Source organism: Pagrus major, chromosome 2, assembly GCF_040436345.1.
Source record: "Pagrus major chromosome 2, Pma_NU_1.0".
Taxonomy (NCBI): Eukaryota; Metazoa; Chordata; class Actinopteri; order Spariformes; family Sparidae; genus Pagrus; species Pagrus major.
The window spans coordinates 15,735,701-15,756,518 of record NC_133216.1 but is presented as its reverse complement, the minus strand read 5'-3'; the positions used below and the strand labels follow the sequence as shown (position 1 = coordinate 15,756,518).

At 42.5% G+C, this 20,818-nt stretch overlaps 2 protein-coding genes across 3 annotated transcripts in view; one reads left to right on the top strand and one right to left on the bottom strand.

Moving 5' to 3' along the window:
* The window catches only part of rsrc1 (arginine/serine-rich coiled-coil 1), a 125,069-nt gene extending 113,478 nt beyond the window's left edge, over positions 1–11,591 (bottom strand). Inside the window, exons 1-3 of one of the 2 annotated variants that reach the window (XM_073488036.1) lie at positions 11,526–11,591; positions 10,768–10,971; positions 7,462–7,584 (exon numbers count right to left, since the gene is read on the bottom strand). In XM_073488036.1, the coding sequence (XP_073344137.1) occupies positions 7,462–7,584; positions 10,768–10,955 (311 nt within the window). In that variant the 5' untranslated portion in view covers positions 10,956–10,971; positions 11,526–11,591. Of the gene's footprint in view, positions 1–7,461; positions 7,585–10,767; positions 10,972–11,499 lie in introns of both variants that reach the window. The other variant, XM_073488044.1, reaches the window with a different exon arrangement.
* Positions 11,592–14,422: 2,831 nt separating this feature from the next.
* shox2 (shox homeobox 2) lies at positions 14,423–20,564 on the top strand. The gene is made up of 5 exons (XM_073488458.1): positions 14,423–14,678; positions 16,307–16,515; positions 18,874–18,931; positions 19,208–19,296; positions 20,307–20,564. The coding sequence occupies exons 1-5, from the start codon at positions 14,423–14,425 to the stop codon at positions 20,562–20,564; spliced, it is 870 nt and encodes a 289-aa protein (XP_073344559.1).
* Positions 20,565–20,818: the final 254 nt, after the last annotated feature.

Below are 20,818 nucleotides of genomic sequence, written 5' to 3'. Positions count from 1 at the left end.
CGTCTTTCTCTTGGTCTGGCCAGACGGACGAGGCTTTTCACTGTCATAAAGTGAACACAATGAGGGCTGATTGCATGGTATTAGGCTTTGGCATTATAGTGGTTTTATTTGCAAAACAGTTCAAGTGCGTCTCTACCAAAGTATTGACGGTAGGTGTGTCATATTTACTGGCTTTCAGTCATTAAACAGAAGCGTTTTGTCTTTGGTATACAGCTAAAAAAGTAACTAGTCCGGTCTCTATGATCACAAAGATTTGTGTTCATTCACACAGCTTTGAAAAAGGGAAAATAATTTGCCGCTCTCCATGATTAGAGCTGTAAACTTCAAAAAAATGTTATGCTTTGTTTTTAGTGAACTTTTGTGAAATTATAAAATCTATAAAAACTTAAAGAATATACTTCATTATGCAGTTAGTTGGTGAAAATGGAATCATGCGTATTCAAATATGCTAAAGCTCTGGATACAAATTATTACTGCAATATTTCCAAAAAATGAAATTGGATGATTTCACTGATTCACCACTACTTATCTCATTATCTGTTACATTAATTTTTATTGTTGGCCTTTGTTCTGTATCCCTTTTGAATGAGTCAGTATATCAAATGCTACTTATAAACAAGTGTGTATTTCTCTTGCATGCCATTATATCGCTGTGAATGGCAATGTGACATTAAAACATGTAAAAGAAAAACTACATTTTTTACAGTAAACAAGCTTTTTCTTCCCACTGTCGGACTAAAACACATGAACAGGAGAAAATAACGATTTAAATAAGTAGAAAGGAAATTCTGCTATTCTATTATTAGACTTTATTCAGTTTCTCAGCATCTTGATAGTGATTTAGGACTAAAGTAAGTGCCTTCAAGATCCTACATATTTAACCCTTACTTCATCTTGATTAACAGGTAGGCTAAATAGGGAAAATATGTACAGGTGACTTCACACGTCTCCGATGTCTGCAGAAAAAGCTCTTTGTATGTATTATTCAAAATGCAAGTTTAGCATTGATGTTTTTCAATATATTACTAAATTGGCTAAATTAAACATTTGACAGAATTAGCTCTCTTTATACCCATATTAATGGAAGCAAGTTACGTTTTTTGAAATCACTTCAGAGTGCTTGAGTAATTTCTGAAGCGGTGATGCCCGAGAGATTCCTCCTTCACACAACAACTACCGTTCCAGCCGAAGCAATAACATAACAGGCTTTACGTGTCACAACTCACAGTTTGTTAAACAGATGGATAAAAAGAGAAAAGGGACAACTCTCTGATGTTAAACTAGTCTTTGTTTGGGACCGTCGGACTAACTCATTTGATCGTCTGTGTGAGAGGACTGGTGTGATGCCTTTTGTGAGGTGAATTTTGTGTGTGTGCTACACAGTGCAGACTCTATAGCTAGGTTGCTACCCAGGGGAGTGGGCTAGTGTGTTGTGAGCCTGCAGGATAGAGGGGTGCAGCGGAGTGGGGTGGGGTGGGGGGGTTGGCGGCTTGGCAGAAGTGAGGGGTGAGAGAGGGAGGGGGGGGTTTTCCTCTGGCGGTAGAGGGGAACACTGCTTGCGGCGAGGCGAGGATGAAAGAGGCTGTCTGTGTCAGTCACTTATTCCTCCCTTTGGTAAATAAAGGTTTCTGACAACAAAGCGCTTGACTGGCCTTTACAGCAGATAAATAAAAAAGACAACACAGAGTAAGAGAGTAAGACAGAGAGAGATAGAGGGAGGGAGAGGAAAAGAGAGAAACACAACAACAAACGCGTTCAGATCTCACGACTGGAAGCATGTTGATTTTTATGGGGAAGAGAAGACGCAGACGAACTAAACCAGGTCATCTTTCAGTTTAAATCAACACTTTGCAAGTCCAGTAATAGGGGAAGAAGGAAGAAAGGGCTAAATGTCATCCTGTGGATGGGAGAGAAGAAAAGATGTTGAGAGTCCATGGGATAACAGACAGATGGAAGAAAAACAGCCAGGAGCCTGCTTCTAAATTCCAGTATAGTTCACGATAAAGCTGTGAGAACACTAAGTGAGATACTGCAACCTAAAGACGAAAAAGGATTTAGGGGTTGTTCGCATTCTCCCTCATCTTATTTCCTATCCATCAGCCCCACCATCCGTGCCTTATGGTTCCCTCATAATGGCAAGATCTCAGCGGTTTGTTGAGGAAACCAGATTTCGCCTGTCATATCCTCAAAACACACTCACACTGTTCCCCTTATGAAGCCAGCGACACCCAAAACCACCTGCCACATCACACACACTCGAAACTGTGTGAATAAATATATGTCTGACAAAACCCCCCCCCACCTGACAGGGGAATTGCTGATCCAGGTGCAATGAAAAGCTGGGAGGCCGCGCTGCTCACCCACAAGAAAGTCGTTGATTTTCCTCACCCCACCTCTGTCTCCTTAACTGCCCTACCTTTCTTTCCTCCCCCTCTAAGACCCTTCCCTCCCTTCGGTTCCTCACCTCAGCCCTCCCCGTTTCCCCAAGCCGCCTGGATGACCTTGCGCGCGCTCCACGTCAGTGCGAGGCAGGAAAAGCTATCGAGCAGATGTACGACACCTCATCTCATACAGGGGGAAAATTGCTGTGCGAAATAAATACCAGGCCATCGCTCAACCCCTGCACGCACACATGCACGCATGCACACACACACACACAGACTGGAGACCCTCTGTGATCTCTGGTGCAGAAAGCAGAGCTCATGTCATGGAACTAAAACATCTAGATTACCTAGTTCTAGCAGCAGAAAGACATGACATGGTGGATTAGTGGTCTACTGTCTCATAACCAGACGACCAAGGCAATGAAACTAGCTAGCTCTGGGCGCTGCGCTTCATTCCGCCCTGACCTCTGACCTCTCCGAAGGATGGCAGCAGGATGTCCCTAAGGGGCTCACTCAAGTGTCTCATTATTATTATTATTACATCCCATGGTTCATGTCAGGCTTAATGCAGGAGACCAAACTTGGACCGAACCCAAAGCTCTAACAGGTAAACCTTGGGGCTTAGTCATAACCAAGTGTAAACTCACCATGACTTCGTCCGTTGATTTGGCATTATAGCCGTTGCCATCATGGTTTTTTGGAGCCAGAAGTGACCATAGTTGGACAAGAGGGTGAAGCAGGGATCCTGATTGGATCTGATTGAGAACCTGAGGACACGCCGTGGTAGCGACTTGTCAATCACAAAGTAGCCACGCCCTAAAGCATTCCCTGCTTTATCGTCTATTTGGGACCATAGTTTACAAAATGAACTCCATGCTGTATTGAAGAAAGCCTTGAAACAACCACAACTCTTTACCCAGTACCGGTTCTGAGCTGATCCCAGCCTCTGTGGCTCCATGGTGGCTGAGATAATCCTGACTCTGATCAGCCATCCTAGCATGGTGGGTGGTGTTTTTAGCTTGCTATCTATCTCCTCTGGGGGAAAGACAGATAATTAGAGGTCTCACTCTCCTTAGAGTCATGACAGCAGCCCAGTGATGAAACCCGCTCCAGTGTTAGCAGGGCTAAACACTGACGCTAGCACTCTTGCCCTGCCAACTCAACACACCCCTGAAATATTAATGAGGAAAATGTAAGCATTTGTGTGTGTGCCCTGCAGTGTAGGTTCACCTATGTGAGCACATGCATACATTTGTGAGAATCCACCAATGGATGAAGTGCTCAGCTTCTCTTTGACGGGTCAAGTGGGGGATTTGTCGCACCTGCCATTCCTCGACGTCTTCTAACAGCGCCTCTACAGCTAACTAAGTGAATGAAGGACTGACAGAATGACTGACTGAGCCACACACATTTAACCCCTGCTGCGGCTATCCATAAAAGCTCAGCACTACATCGCTCCGCCGAGCTCACCTAAAGACGTGCCTGTGATCCGACTGTGATGAGAGGCTGCGTCGTCTTTGTTGGACTGGGTACACATCAGATCACTGTACTCTGCTGCTGCCATGCTCTACTCTGCTCTGCCCCAGTGGACTAGGCTGTGACACCCCCTCCCACATGAACATGCATTCACGCAAATCTGCACATACGTGCATACGCTCAATCAACCTCACACATGCTCTGGTGCGCACACAGGCAGGTGCACGCACACACACACACACATACAAGCCTGATATGCCTGCTCACATCAAAGAGAATAAACATTAATGGCAAATAGGTAATCTGCTCCTCTTGTCTGTTTTACATTTCAGGGCAAGATTGACTGCCTCTAGGGGACCTGGCCCTCCTCTGATTGAGGGCACGGAGAAAAAGGAGAAAGACAGGAGAGAGGGAGTAAGCAACGATAGATGGTAAACACAAGATAGAGCATTATTCTTATTTCATGTATCTCTTTATTTTTTATTTATACATGAGAGATTGAAAAGAAGGTAATAATATTCCCTCCCTTCAACCCACGACGGCCCCACTATGGTCCTAATCTTCTCCCCAGCAATATTCTGATGCAGACGTTATTATTCTCATTTCTTCTGAATAATATGCCTCTCTCAAGCCTATCTGTTCTCTCTACGCTTTTTGTCTTTCCTCTTCATTTTCCTCCTTTAGGATCTTCTCCGCTCCCCCCCGTCTGGCACTTACTCGACGCATTCTCTCCACACTTTTCCATTCTCTTCTAACTTCTCGTGCCCTCTCGCTCTCTTTCTTCTCTCCACTCGGTCTCCCTCTCGCTCCTCTCTTTCATATTCTGAAGGTGGTGCCGGGGTCGGTGTGGCAGGGGTGGGGGTTGGCGGGCAGCACCTCATATCCTATCTGCGTATCAATCATGAGGTCCTGTCCACTCAATCCTCCTCTGATCCATCAGCCAGCCTCTCAGCCAGCTCAGGCAGCCTCATCCAGACACACACATACACCACACCACTGACTAATGGCAGTCAGGGCAACTGTGCACAGTACGCACCAACCTGCTTTCCCATGACCACAGTGGATGCAGAATGTGTAGTATCCCACAACAGAGCTGTACAGTAACGGATTTTAATATTACAGGCGCTCATAGTGCTGCAGAAAACACTCAAAACACTGAGTGCAAAATAAGATTTGTCACAAGATTTGTCTTAATTAGTCCCATTAAGGGAATCCACTAACATTTATCTTTAGTATCAATTAGTCTCCAGATTGTCTTCCTGATTAAGAGATTAATCTTTTGGTCAATAAAATGAAGAGCTGCAACGATTAACTAATTACTTGCTAACCATTAAAGGAATCGCCTTATTATTTTGATAAGTGATTAATCGGTTTACATAATATTTTAAGAAAAGAAGTTACATTTCTCTGATTACAGCTTCTTAAATGTAAATATTTGCTGGTTTCTTTAATCCGCTATGAAAATAAACTGATTATCTCTGGATTTTTGGACAAAAGAAGACATTTTGAGGACATCATGGTCAACATTTTTTTACCATTTTCTGACATTTTATCGACCAAACAACTCATTGATTAATTGAGAAAATAATCAACAAATTATTCGACAATAACAATTGTGAGTTGCAGCCCTGATAAGATGTCAGAAAATAGTCACACACACAAAAAAAATCCCCTGGAGTCCAAAGTGACCTGTTCCAGACATTAGTCTGTACCCAACAAGATTCAGTTTTCTCTCGAACAAGACAAAGAACTGGAACTTGAAAAATGACTGAAACGATAAATCAATTATCCAAATTATTTCTGATTATTTTTCTGTTGATCAACAAATCAATACATCGACTTATCATTTCTGCTCCAGTCTCATTTATTAGATGAAACATCAAAATTTCCGCTGCATTCTTGGAATGCTAAAACAGGAGCACATGTGGCCGTCAAACAACAAAGTTTTGCAGCTGCTGTCGCAGAACTGCATAAATTTATCATCAATGCCATCATTTTGCACATCCCCACCTCCGACGTCGCCTCCACCTCGTAACACCCCACCACGCACTCCCACCGACACCAGCCCAACCCACCTGCTCCTCGCTCGCCGCTAAGCCGATTACACAACGCAACCCTCCTAATCACAGTACAGCGTTTGTAAACACCGATGTCATCGACTGTAGTTCTAAATCTCCCAAATCCCCTCCACCCTTCATCTCACACCACACCAGTAATGCCATTTTCGACTGATGTTTTAATCACCAGAGCTGCTGTGAGTGACTGCCACTGTACCACAGAGAGTAGGGGGAGAACGTGTGAAAACGGTTTGGCCAAAATTCTCCCCATAAATGGTTCCTGTTCACAGGGCAACAAGGAAATGTGTTGCTCATTCTAAAGCCACAATTTTCTGTGACCATTAGGTTGGAGAGTTGAGGTCTGGCATCTTTTTATAGCATCATCAACTTCTCTTATGTCAAAACATCCCTGCTGCATCATCCGTCCACCCTGACAACTCTGTAATGGAGATATTAAAACACTTTTTCCTTTGTGATTAAAATGATCTCTGCTCTCCCCCGGAGCCATACACAAGTAAACAAAGGGCCTCACTCGCGCATATATTATGACAACCTTTTCTTCAATTGTGCGTCTGTGCATGTTTTTATGTGTGTGTGTGTGTGTGTGTGTGTGAGGGATTTAAAAACAGCACAGTTTACTGGTTCATTAGCACCAGATTAGCTATGCTAATGACATGGACCACCACACACAGAGACTTTGCCATTATGTTTCTGAAAGGGATATACGACTGACTATGGCTCTATGTGTGTGTGTGTGTGTGTGTGTGTGTGTGTGTGTGTGTGTGTGTGAGTTTGAGAGAGAGAGAGAGAGAGAGAGAGAGTGTGGTGCAGGTGTGCACACATTAGTCTTGCATGAATAAGTTAGTCCCTTACGCAAAAAAAAAGGCAAAAAAGAGAAAAAGAGCTACGCCAATAATAATCATAATTCAACAAAGTATGTATGGGTAATGATGTTTTAATTGCGTTAATGAGTGAAAGGCGGGCCGCTGCCAGAAGAGATTTGGGAAGGACTGGACTGGTGTTGCATATGACCTGCTGTCTCTACGGGTCTCTGTTTCATTAATACTCGCACAGTAAGACGGATAGTCGGGGCAAACTGAGACACAAGTACACGCAACATTTCCATGTTTCCATGTGGCTCCATCTGATGACATGAGACATAAATATGAAATGATGTGTTTGTTTACACTGAAGTAAACTTCCAAAAGTCTTATTGCTTTTGTAATAAGAAAAGTCTGCAATGGCATTCCACATACTGATTTGTAATACAAACACAAAAAGCGTTTCAAGTCGAATGTCTTTGTCGCTCCTAAATGATGTAGCCATCGCTCATCGCTCCTACTCTTCGTGTTTTATATACTTTGTCTGCAGAATGGATGAAACATGTTTGTAAATATTGAAAGTGACAGAAAGTGTATATTAAAGTGCTTAAATCTAAAAGAGTCTTTTTTTGCCATTCACTGTTAAAAAGGGCATTGTGTTGGTGGCTAAATAGTTACTATGCAGAATAAACAGTGAGCTGTATGTGTGTGTGATGGTGTTACCTTCTGTCCCGGCTGCGTGACCTGTGTGAGCGGTGGCTCCTCCCTTTGTCTCTGTCCGCGCTGCGACTCCTCTTCCTGCGAGGTGAACTGTGGGACGAACTGCTGCTGGAACGTCGTTTTCTCCTGGAGAACACAGACCAAAAACATACCAATTTAATTCTATTATTGGCAGGATGCTTAAAACAAAACATCAATCAAACAGCAGAGTCATGGTTTATAAGATTAATCATTTTGTTTTTGGCAAAACAGCATCAGTGCAACATGCAAATTTCTTTTGAACGCTGCAGTTCATGAGAAAACAGAGTTCACGAAATCACTAAGATTATATGATCACTCAGCTTCATTGTACAGTGAAATTCTTGAATAAGTGAATGCTGTATTCCTAAATTGTTTTGCTGTTCATTTCAAGAGCAAATATGTCCAATTGTCCCCCAAACAACCTCACCCATTATCAGCAGCAGTGAGGGTTACTTTGCATTAGTGAACGTGCTCGTCTACAGCCAAGAGCAGCAGACTCATGCAGGCTGCCCTACAGTTCCTCCACAGGGGCCCTTTGGTGCTCTGCTGCTCTTTAATGTGGCTACAGCAGTGTGCGGAGCGTCTATTTTCCAAACACCACTCACACGGCGTTCCTATTGATATCATGTAGCAGGAGGCATTTATGGGGATGAATGTAAATGCAGCACCCCCCTACTTCTACTGCGCAAACAGTTTGAGCAATATTCATTATTTAAAATCTCTTCTTCTGTTTCACCAAAGCAAAAAATACCCAAATCTTTTTAGCACACACACACAAAAGAAAAAAAAAAACACATACACGGTCCTATGGGAGCTCTGCAAGATAGAGGAGAAGAGAAGAAAAAGGAAAGCAATACAAATAACACAGAGGCTGAACTATCAAACCAGATTTGTACCACTTAGAGCAGTGCAGGAAAGAGCCATTAGTATTCCAAAGGCTGGATCCCATGAGCGGGGCCCTATGAAATAAGTTCCACAGCCCTCGTACAACCACTTTACACACTGCACAGAAGAAACACACAGTAGTGAGCTGAGGTTTATGGGATGGTGGCATTTCACTCACACATTTTCTCAGAAGCCTGCGTGAAACGTAATAAAAACATAACGACTCAAACACGTGTGAAAGAACTAACAATTGGATTTCATACCTCTTGTTCACTCACACACACTTTTTTCCTGTCTTGCTCCCTCACATAGTCATGCACACAAACACTCACTTTACGCAAGCATGTTACCTCTGTACTCATGATGTCACCAACCAAGACCAAACGCACTCTTCTGTTTTACCACATTTGAGGGCTCTTTACACCGTTTGATTGTATGAAGGCTGAAAATGCCACAGACCGTGTCCTCTTTCATATAGGCCTATTTAAGGAACTAGTTCCACAGACACACACACACACACACACACACACACACACACACACACACACACATACATACATACAAGGTCTTAGTTAATTGATCAAAACATATGGCTAATAGATGAGGGACTGTGGGTTTACACCAAGCACCCAGCCCCACCCCATACAGACAGGCAATGACTTCCAATCAGCAGTAATGGACCTTGACCAAGCCTCATAAATAATTACTATCAACTGGCCTTGTCTGAACAGCTACACACAGCCAGTGGCAGCTGGGGATGGATGGAGGAGGCCAGGTCCAGCCACTAGCCACTTGTAATGATGTCTGATGAACCTCCCCGCTCCACTAAAACTGCTCAGTAACAAGGTGTGGTATTTTGTAAACATGAGGAGACGCTTATAAAACTGGTATAAGCTTGTAACCTTTCATGTCTCAGTTAAGACAAGCCTTCAGATAATGTTTAGTTTGACACTACACAAAAAATGAGCCATCTAAGACAGCCAAGTTTGTCGTGATCTTCATCTCTGTTTCAACTCTAACAACAGCTAAACACAAAAGTTAGAGTGCTAGCATTTTTTACACATGTTCATATTTTATACAGCTTTTTGTGGATATCATATAACTACCTAAAATAGTATAGAGTCAATCAAAATAGGACTGCTGCATTTCAGATCTGGGTCCTTTTAGTAGAGTCCTTAATTGAAATTCATTGTAGACAGTATGGAGGTCCTTCACAATCCACTTCTTCATGTGAAACATCACAGACACTAAATATTCTATCCTGAAAGGTGTCTTCAATTGTCCTGAGCAAGGACCAAAACTATCAATGGCAGACAACATATTTATTTAAGCTACACGGAAACTGGAATATAAGCAACTGTAATTCAAAATCAGATTTCAGCACATGTGTAAAACGAAGATAAAAGAGATCAACATGCAAACCAAAAGAAACTTTTCCAGAATTTAACAGGCTTTTCTGTGATCTCTGGATTTTAAATGACATCACTGCATATTGAGGAAAACACTGAATTATATCAAATCCAAAAAAATGAATCTTTGAGTTATATCTCAGAAATGGCATCCCTCCATTTAACAGCATGGGTATACCCTAGGGATGCATAAATATGTTTTTGAAGCAACAGTAAAACAAAAAGAGTCACATAAATGCAAATTCCACAGTACACCCTTGCACAGTGGATATTTTCAGATGTCACAATATAAAGCCCAGTTGTCAACAATAAAATAATGATGGCTGAATTCCATACAGCTGTTTCGGTTTCAGTATCTTGATATTGTGCACGTCTTACTGGAACACTTACAAATAATGGCTGTAAGGCTATTAGACCTATACTGACAATGCATTTCAAAATTGTTATCAGCCAGTATAATAGCGAGAACTCAACTATAGCTGGGTTGCCGTTGCAATTAAAATTAAATCAGACTCTTCCTGAAAAGCGGGGACCATAAATTTTAGCCTCTAATGAGCTCTAAAGACTAAACTTATCCAACGTTATTTCTCCTGAAATGTGTTAATGATATTTGCAGACATTAAATCACTCATTGTCTCTATGTTTGCACTATTTCTTTTTTAAAAGAAAGAAAGTCACTGGTAATACAATAATCTAACATAAGAAGACAAGAAATGTACAAATAATGTTTTCAACATTTGATTCACTTTTGCAGCCACTGAGGAAATGAGCCATTTAGATGGGCAGCAAACTTAATTGGTTGCACAGGAAACGTGAGTTCAAACTTTCTTTCCTTCACAAGGGGGTGAAAGTGCTGCATCAGCACCAGAGATGAAACACAGTCTGTCTTGCTCAAGGACACTTCAGCAGGGCAGTCACCTCCTCCTCCTCCTCCTCCTCCTCCTCCTCCCTGCTACCTCTGATTACAAAAGAAAAGCATGCTGTGCCCTCTCACCTCCTTTCTCTGTCCCTGTCTCTGGAGCGAGAACGGCTCCGGCGGCTGGATCTCCGACTCCGGCTGCTGTTCACCCTGCTCCCGGAGGATGAAGACGAAGACGAGGAAGAGGAGGATGACCGGCGACGCTGTTTTTTCTTCCTCCTGCTCCGGCTGTCATCCTCACTGTCAGACGAGCGCCGACCCATGCTTGCTGACAGTCAGCTGGCATAACACACACAAGAGCAGGGTTACTAACGAGCTAACACTCTGGCAACTCTAAGCAACATTTTAATACACAATTAAACCTAGAGTATCGACGTGAACATACTTAATGAACAAAGCCAAGACAACATTTCTCTACCTATCTTATAAACAAAATGTTTGAATGGTGTAGCTCCTTCGACCACAGAGGTCTGGTGGGAGGGCTAGCTGTTTAGCTAGTTAATACAACACGTAGGTACGCTTATCAACAAAATGGAGGGTAGTTATGGTTATATAATTTAAACCGTCGTTACAGCTCTAGCAACGCTTCTGTCGCACATACCATGAATGTAAAAGAGATAAACAAGAAACCTGTGTTTTGTGGAGGCTAGCAAGCAAGCTAACTGTGCTAACCCTACTAACGTTTGGCCGCAGTTCTCGGTTTGACTGAAGCCTTTTAGCCGCTTAACAATAAACATGACTCACACTGCAGTCAGTAAACAGATCGTGAGAGACTTAGAGCTTTAAAAAAAAAACCCGACAGGTTACCTTGAAATGGAAATCCCGCTCCTCACCTTTAAATCGCTGTGAAGCCCCACAACTCAGCCATGCTCTGCTCAGCAGACTCTACTGGTCGAACGCGAGAGCATCGATCGAGTCCAGGCAGCAGAGTCAAACACGGAGCAGTCGATTGAGGAGCTGCTCTCATCTGGTTATGATGTGCTCTTAATGATATCTTCAGCCTCCAGTGGGCCTTAATTACTCTAACATTTGTTGTTGTTGTTGTTGTTGTTGCCACTTTAAGTGTAATCTAAAAATAGTTAATTCATCATTTATATTAACATAAGCAAAAATTCACACATTTGATTTTATTTGGAGGTTTATTTGGAGGTTTCAGGGCGCATCTTGATTCAGTGAGCCTGCAGATAAAAAAAAATTCTATTTCCATTATTGTATGACTGATTCGGGTATTTGAGGGAAGTAAATGGCTTATTAAAACAGAACATTTATGGATGATGCTTATTCCAGTGTGGCCACTTTTAACACACTGACACATACATTTTGAGTCATGGGTCAATTAATGGAGCAGAAACAAATCTTCTTCCCTTATTATTTTTAAACTTGTATTGTATTGTATGGCCTATATCTGCTTTTTTTTTATTTCACTCTACTGTGAAATGACATTAGTCTAAATTAATAGGGCTATACTGTTAATTAATGTAGGCTATATCACCAGTCTGGGCTTCTCATATTTCGTTTTGATCTGACAATACCCACAGCACAAATTATAACATAAGCGGATGCATGTGTGAGCTGCAGGTCTCTGTCAATGATCATTTGCATGAGATCATCTTCTCAGATAATAAGGTTTTACACCAACATGCACACACAGAGAGCTGCAAGGGGCAGAGAGAGCATCCAAACAATTTTCCAGCAAAGCAGAATAACTAATTACTTCATGAAATTCACAAAGCACATAACAGGACTTAAGGTGAAACGACCATCACTGTTTCGCTGACAACATGGACGAGTGAATGAATCAATAACGTGCATAAAAATGGCTTGATAGGAAGAAGTTAATGGGGTTTTCACTGCAAATAGATACAAGAGGCTCCGATTAAGAATTCATCCTGCTTTGAGATGCAGCAGAAATAATAGTAATTAATGCCTAAGGTTCAAGCTGAAACACTGTTAATATTTAATCAGGGGAATTGTTAGAGCCCCTGTGTGGAAATGGGGCTTTATATAGATTATCAATAAACACGCTTAATTTTGCATCAAATTCATCCCGACGTTTTCAAAATCCCGCTGTATCCTGTTTCGTGTCTGGGCTATATGTTTCCCCCTCTTCATACTTAATTGCTCTCTCTGCGCGGCGTTCACGTACCTTCACCGCAAGTGCGCCATTGTTTATTTATTTTTTATTTTTTGCAAATATAGGCAATCATTTCTGCGGGTAAAGAAAAAAAATAAAAAGATTAAAAAAAACACAGCCAGTTGAAAAACGTTAATTAGTGAGCCCAATGGCAACGCATTGCGAGAGGCATTATAATTAAACGTTTATCTGCTATTTAACAACCTAATGGCTTAAAAAGTCCACTGAGAATTGATATTAAGCGATATAGTCTCGCTAATGACGACGATTTCACATACATAATTGCTGATTAGAAACATAAAGCGTGGAAAACATTAAACGACTCGTCTCACGGTGTTGCACAAACGTTCTTGTCAGGCTCATTTCACACACTGCAAATGATAATATTATTATTATTTGTATTATTATTATTATTAATAATAATAATACAAATAATAAATTCGTTTATTATTATTGTTATGCTTCGAACCGCATCATATCAACACTTTTTATTATTTGTTTTTTAACATTTCATTATTTTTTATTGTGTTTTTTTTTACCCCCGTTTTCAAATCAAAAGCGACAGCGTGCGTGCATAGAAACAAGCCGGGGAAAACTTATAGATAAATGTAGCAGGGGCCTAAAGCCAACTGTGTGCAACATGGGGTTAAAGCCAAATATGTTCACTTGAGCTTCCTCTGAAGCTCCTCGTGTGAGTCGTCGCTGCTCCTCTCGGCATTCCCAGCTGGTCTTTCTTTCCTTCTCTCTCTCTCTCTCTTTTTCTTTTTCTATTTTTTTTTTTTTTTTTTAGCTCTTTTTCTCTCCGTGTCATCGTTGTGACTTATTTCCCCACCAGATCACAGAGATATACTGAGGAAGGACTCCTCATCCATGTGCTTCCCTCTCTCTCTCCCTCTCTTGTCATTTTCAGATTTTTTAAGCCACACCCCTGCAGAGAGAGAGAGAGAGAGAGAGAGAGAGAGAGAGAGAGAGAGAGAGAGAGAGAAATCCATGACCATCTCCCGGGTGTTTAAAAAACTAACTCAGGACAATAGCAGCGAATGAGCGCTTAATTAAATTAATTAGTCCTTCTTGTCAATCTCGGATTAATGGCCAATAGCGACGGTGCTGCTTAATGTTTTTTTTTCACTCCTCTCTCTCTCTCTCTCTCTCTCTCTCTCTCTCTCTCTCTCTCCCATATCAGTGAAGGGGAAGGGGGGCTCATCCCGGCATCCTGAGGGGAGGTAATTTGCACGGATCAAGGGGGCAAGGCGCCGCAAAGTATAAATACTGTGACTTCAATAGAGGATCACCAGCAGGTTCCCAACTCCGCTACCAAAGGAGGAGGAATTGGCTGAGAAGATATACTCTTTTCTTACATTTTTTCCACCTTCTTCCAGAGTTGGCAGCGTCATCTCGTCTCATTTTCAAGGGGTCGACTTTAAAACGAGCCACACCATTGATGTCTTAAGCAGTCGTGGAGGCAAAAGGGGAGAGAGTGTGTGTGTGTGAGTGAGTGTGTGGTGGTGGTGGTAGGTGGCGGTGGTGGTGGTGGCGGTAGGTGGTGGTGTGTGTGAGAGAGAGAGATTTTTTTTTTTTTTTTTTTAAAGAGAAGAGATGGAAGAGCTCACGGCTTTCGTATCCAAGTCTTTCGATCAGAAAGTGAAGGAGAAGAAGGAAGTGATAACCTACAGGGAGGTGTTGGAGACCGGGTCGACGCGAGCAGGGAGCAGGGAGTCTTTAAACGTGGAGCCGGGGAGCCGAGAGGAGGCGGGAGCCGTCACCCGGAACGTTGCGCTCTCGCCGGGCAGGGAAACGGACATGCTCGGGCCGGAGAGAATCAGGGACGCCGGGAGCCCCAAACTCATTGACGGTAGGAAGAAAGTGCATGGATGTTCAGGGGATGTCTGGAGTCTGTAGTGAGGCTTGATGATCGAGTTAAAAAAAAAACATCTTTGGTCAGTGATCGAGCTCATTAGAGGAGGAAACCATCCTAACTCTTCCTCCTGAAAGCAGCATTTCTTTTCCTTCATGTTAGTTAGTTACACACTATCAAAAACCGCCCTCCTTAGAGCCTTTTAACCAGCTCATAATGATTCCCATCTTATTAATAAGATGCCTCGCTGCTTGGTGATGTCTCACTCAGGCACAGTGTGAAAGTTTGAATTCATGTATTCAGTGAATTAGAAAAAAGGCCAACCCCAAGAACAGTGATAAACAACAAGGCCCCCAGTGGCAAAGTAATAATAACTCTATCCTATTACATGATGAGAAGTGTCTTGCATTTTGTGTAAAGGAAAATAGTTGCATTGTGGCTTAATTTTTCAAAATACGCTACTCCAGCCTTGACCAGAAGCCCTATAACAACATAATAATAGTTTATTTACGTTAATTCATCTCAGGAGTATTTCCCCCTTTTTAAAAAAAATAAAATGTAAATGTGTGAACGAAATGAAGGCTTATTAAACACCTGACATGCAGATGAAAGGTTGCAAATCAAGTGCTGTCACTCCTGTAGTGGCTCTGTGGACACAGACTGTCTGTTTTCAGCTGTGAAAGCACAAAGTAACATGTAGGGGATGGCTTCAATACACATCTGATGCTCTCATGATAAAAAAATATGACATAAACAGTGGAAGAAGAATTGTTTTTAGCGGCTGTCAATGTTTTTTTTCTCTCGCTTATATAAATAATCGCACAACGAAAATAATTGGAGATAAAATTTAAAAAAATCTAAGATTGAACAGCAAGTCTAATTAAAAAAAAACACTCGAGTTTAAATATTTAAAACAGAGCAAATCCAACCAGGCTATGCTGCGCTGATTTATTTTATTTTCCCACTGTGAATAAAAGTGAAGCAGCTGTCCTGTGCAGCCCCGATCACTGTGTCTAACGATACCTGGACAAAAAAATGTGACAACACACACACACACACACTGAGAGAGACACACACACACACAGAGGCAGGCAGGACAAGACATCTCAGAGAGTTGGGTGGCTTGTTTAAAATGACATCTGTTCGTCATGGGCAGCGTGGTTAAAAGCGGAACTGCGACAAGCATGTATCAGACATCCAACAGTGGGCACAGCGTTGCATATTTATAAGCAGTTAATAATTAAAGAGCTTTATGTAGCTCTACAAAACATCCGAGGTCTGATAGCTCGGTGCTCTTTGAGGGCTGGGGAGGGCATGTCCTCCTTTCTTTCTTTCCTTCTTTCTTTCTTTCTTCCTCATCAGCGAGGTTTTTATTTCTATTTGCTGTGGCTCGATGATAATTTCTCTCGCTTTTTTTGCTTTGTGTGTGATCGCGAGGTTTTTAGTCTTGAATCTGGTAGTTTACACACCCATCATCTGAGCCTTTTATATCAAGCTGTATCGCGCATATATTTTTTTTAAAGAGTAAAAGCACATTAAAAACCGATCGGGTGAATATGTGTGGATGAGGGCCAGTGGTGAGCGTGTTTGCAGCTCCATCATGTCTCCTCTCGACTGCGTCGCAGGCAACACGGACGTGAAGGAAAGGAAAGAGGACTCGAAGCCCATCGAGGACGAGGCACAGACTAAAATCAAACAGAGGAGAAGTCGGACTAACTTCACATTAGAGCAGCTCAACGAGCTGGAGCGGCTCTTCGACGAGACCCACTACCCGGACGCCTTCATGCGGGAGGAGCTGAGCCAGCGACTGGGACTGTCGGAGGCCCGAGTGCAGGTAGGAAGACAATCAGCTGTGGATGGAGGGGGGGAAGGTAATGAAAATGAAGAATTAGAAGAATATGCAAAAAAAATAATAATATCAGTATTTAAAATTTAAAATATATGATCAAAATATGAATAATAATTAAAGAAATGTCTTTGTTGTCATTGTTTTTAACATCATTTCAGCCATGGGAGTGTGACAGATGACCCACATGCTTACATTTAAATAATAATCATAATAATAATAATAACAATAATAATAATAATAATAATAGAAGAAGAAGAAGTAGTAGAAGAAGTAATAATAAGAAGAAGAAATCCACAGATGTTTCTTTTCTATTTCTCCTGGGAGGATTTTAATAACACAATCACAGATTTGTGTCATGATAAGCTTGATGTCACGCATGAATACAGCCTGACGATGAGAATGTTTTCTTTTTAAGGAGGTTTTATTTTTTTTATACAGAAGAAAGCAGTTTCTAGACTCCAATAGGCCTGAATTTGTGAACCCCCCTGGGTGTCTGGAAGTTTTAATAAGTTGGAGAAGATTTTTTTATTTTTTTTTTAAAGATGGAAGAAACATCAACATTTTATTCTCTGATTTCCTGTTTTTTTTTTCTCTCACTCTCTCTGCATGTTTTGATTATTTAATTTGCGTCAATTATCTCAATTAGGCCCTGCTCGTGTCACGAGAGTCGCTTTAATCTCTATTGTCCAAATCCTCCCGCAACAAATAAGCCTCCAAATATTTGCCTTCAGTTTTCTGGGTGTATGTTACCATGCGAGGCCCTGTTTGTCAGAGATGTTGTCTTTTTTTTTTTTTTTTTTTTCATGGGGACAGACCATCTGCGCAGAAACCCAGTAAGGGCTTCAGCCAGTCGGGGAGGGTGAGCTGCTGGTGCTGCTGGTGGTGGTGGAGGGGAGGGGGGACTCAGCTCAGACATGTCTTGTGTAACAGGAGAAGGGGGGGACAATGAACATATAGACGAGTCCTCTCATCTGATTTATCAAAACCCTATAATATCTTACTCCAGACGCTTTTATCGCGCTCAGGGGAGGGCTGAGCGTTTGTCTCCATGTTGAATATGGCGGGGGGGGAAAAAAAGAAATCATAACGGGCCCAAAAGATCCCCATCCCAAACCCCCCTACGAGAAAAAAAAAAAAGTTAAAGCCAGCTTTTTTAGCAGGGCTCTCCCGGCCTGAACTGGAATCTCACCAATAAGGCGTATTGTGTCCCGAACAAGGAGCACAGCTCGGGGATTTGCATAAATTATGTATTATTTTCTACCCAAATCAAGAGCAGCTCCCTCTCTCTTTCTCTCTGCTCCAGCATTGTATCTTTTTTTGTTGTTGTTGTCTTTACCAGTTGCATGCACAGACCACGCGTTTATTTTTATTTTTATTATTTTAAATTCTGCCTCGATCAATAGGAGATGATGTGCCTTTATCGTCGCAATAAATCACACCTGAAGCGTGCGCAAAAGCACTTCCGATTGACATGTATGTGGTCAATAAATGAAGCCAGCTGACAGAAGGATCGATGAGATATTTCCATCGTGCTTTCACTGTTGCGTGCATGCTACCTAATGTAAGGGGAGATTGTAGATTGACATGTTGTATTGTGGGCTAATTTAGCCCGAGCTTTGTCTGCGAGATCCAAAGCAGATTTAATCGTTTAATCTGCGTTTCAAGGCGTTTCTCTGAAATTGACGCTTGTCGATTTCCACAGAAGGAAAAAAGAGAGGAGTGAGCTGTCTTTGAAGCGAGGTTTTTTTTTTCTTTTCTTCTTTTTTTTTGCGTGTTATGGCGGTGATTAGACACAAAAAAAAAATGTGCGAGGCATTCAAGCGTTCCTCTGACATGGATTTCTCTGCAGATAAGGGTAATTAATTTCAGCGGTCATTTAATGAGAGGGGAGATGGAGATGATGTTCTCAGATCGCCTCGCTCTGATGTCCAAAAAAACCGTAATAGCATTGCTGCTATTCGATATCTGAGAGTCCCATTCAACTCTTCGGGGACACTAATCTATAGAAAGATGAAACCAACGCTGACAAGGTTATTTATTATGGTCCAATAGTCCTGCACATTTCCAACAAGGGTGTTTCCATTCTCCTCATACGCTTTTAACATCTCTCTCTCTCTTTTTTTTTTAGTGGAGTTACTACTTTTCCCCTCCACCTCTATTTCTCTCCTCTCTCAGACTAAAATGTAATAATTCAAATCTGTGGGGTTAAGTAGTGTCATTAATATTTCAGTGCTCCTCGGGGATATTGTTTTTCTGCGGTTGTTGTCACTTTGAGAGGAATTACACATGGCCTCACAAGCAGCTGCCAATCAGTAGGTCTCTAATTAATTTCTGTCCCTGCAGGTTTGGTTCCAGAATAGAAGAGCCAAATGCAGAAAGCAGGAGAACCAGTTACATAAAGGTACGTTTTCACCCCGCACACGGCTTATTTATATTTTATTCTATTCTGCTCTTATCACAGCAGCTTCCTTCATCTTTTACGCATTGTTTTTTCTATTTGGGGTTTAATTCCTGGCTAATTGAGCCATCAAAAAACACTCTGATTCTCTGAGTTATTAAAGTTTAAACTCCTCCACTCCTTCAGTTTATTCTGTTTTTTTCCCCCGCTTTTGAATATTCCTCTCACAATTAGGCTATCATCTGTGCTTTCTTTTTCCCCCCCCCCTCTCGTTTGCAGGAGTCCTGATTGGAGCAGCGAATCAGTTTGAAGCTTGTCGTGTAGCGCCATATGTCAACGTGGGGGCTTTACGGATGCCATTCCAACAGGCAAGTTACTTTGAAGCGCCTAGTCTTAAAACCAGACCAATCCCCGGACTGCTGTCTTGGCACAGGCTCGGCCCAAGTGCTATGCAGAGACTCCAGTTCCAATGTAGGGGGTAACTAAACTCTTATTACCACCACACTGACAAAAACACTGTGCCAAACACAGCGTAGCCTGTACAGCCTAATTGGAAAATTCCCTCTATTGTTTTATGGATCATTTATGTGCTTATTTTACTGGAGCGAGCAGGGGTTTCTTAATTTTCAGTGGCAGGGTTGGTTTGTTTTCGATGAGCTGTGCACCTGTATGAAGGGGAGTAGTGGAGTTGTTGTTTATTTTTGCTTTTAATTGCAGTGAAGTCTATTCTTCACTTGCAGCACCACTGGCCTGGTGTTGGAGGGGAAACACATAATATTCCCAAAAGGTCAGGGAAAAACTGGATTGAAATCAAAGCAACAATCCCCAGGTCGTCAAATACTCACGCTGTGTGTGTGTGTGTCGGACCCGAGCTGAGAAGCTTAAAGCGTCAGTATTTGACGATCTGGGGGATGAGACACAACAATCAACTCTTCCACCAGGAAGTTACATCCTGCTGCTTTAAAGGTGCTATTTGTAAAATAAATAAACTAAAAGAAAAATAGTTGATTTTCTGAGTCTCATTCCTAACTCGTCAAATACTGACGCTTTGGGGTCCTACAATCCCAAAGCGTCAGTATTTAACGATTTTTTTATTTCATCCAGATTTGATTCACAAGAGCCACAGCGGCCAATAATGTCCCCAGAGCTAGATGACACCCACTGAACCCTGCAGTCCCGCTCACTTCTGTCCTTTCCCACCACTGAGACAGCCTCCCTCCACACACGAGCACACAGTGAACAGCTGAAGCACATCACACTATATGACCCTCCAGACGTCCCACTGCAAAGTTAACGCATGTTCTCCCCCCTTCTCTCCCCACCCGTGCGTCCCGTCCCGTAGGATAGTCATTGCAACGTGCCGCCCTTCTCCTTTCAGGTGCAGGCGCAACTGCAGCTGGACAGCGCCGTGGCCCACGCGCAGCACCACCTGCACTCTCACCTGGCGGCGCACGCGCCCTACATGATGTTCCCCGCGCCGCCGTTCGGGTTGCCCCTGGCGACGCTCGCGGCCGAGTCCGCCTCCGCCGCCTCGGTCGTGGCGGCCGCCGCCGCCGCCAAGAACACCAGCAAGAACTCCAGCATCGCCGACCTGAGACTGAAGGCCAAAAAGCACGCGGCCGCGCTGGGACTGTGACGCCAGGTGTTGACGGCGGGACACGAGGCGTGCACGCGCTACCTGCCGTTGAACACAAACACTTAAAGGACGAAGTGAGAAAAGATTATCCGAGGACGATATTTATGTTTTCTTTCTTTCTTTCTTTTCTTTTTTTTTTTAAATGAAGGACGACGAGTATAACTATAAAAATATAGGCTATTTATGAGATAAAGAACAGACAATGACAAAAGAGACTGTGACGTGATAGCCTACACAGATGTGATGTTTTTTTG

Bases quoted from the DNA above. Each gene is read 5' to 3' on its own strand.
- shox2 (XM_073488458.1), top strand. From the start codon at position 14,423: ATGGAAGAGCTCACGGCTTTCGTATCCAAGTCTTTCGATCAGAAAGTG. The intron at 14,679-16,306 runs GTAGGAAGAAAG...ACTGCGTCGCAG, and splicing joins GAGCCCCAAACTCATTGACG to GCAACACGGACGTGAAGGAA. The intron at 18,932-19,207 runs GTACGTTTTCAC...TCTCGTTTGCAG, and splicing joins GGAGAACCAGTTACATAAAG to GAGTCCTGATTGGAGCAGCG.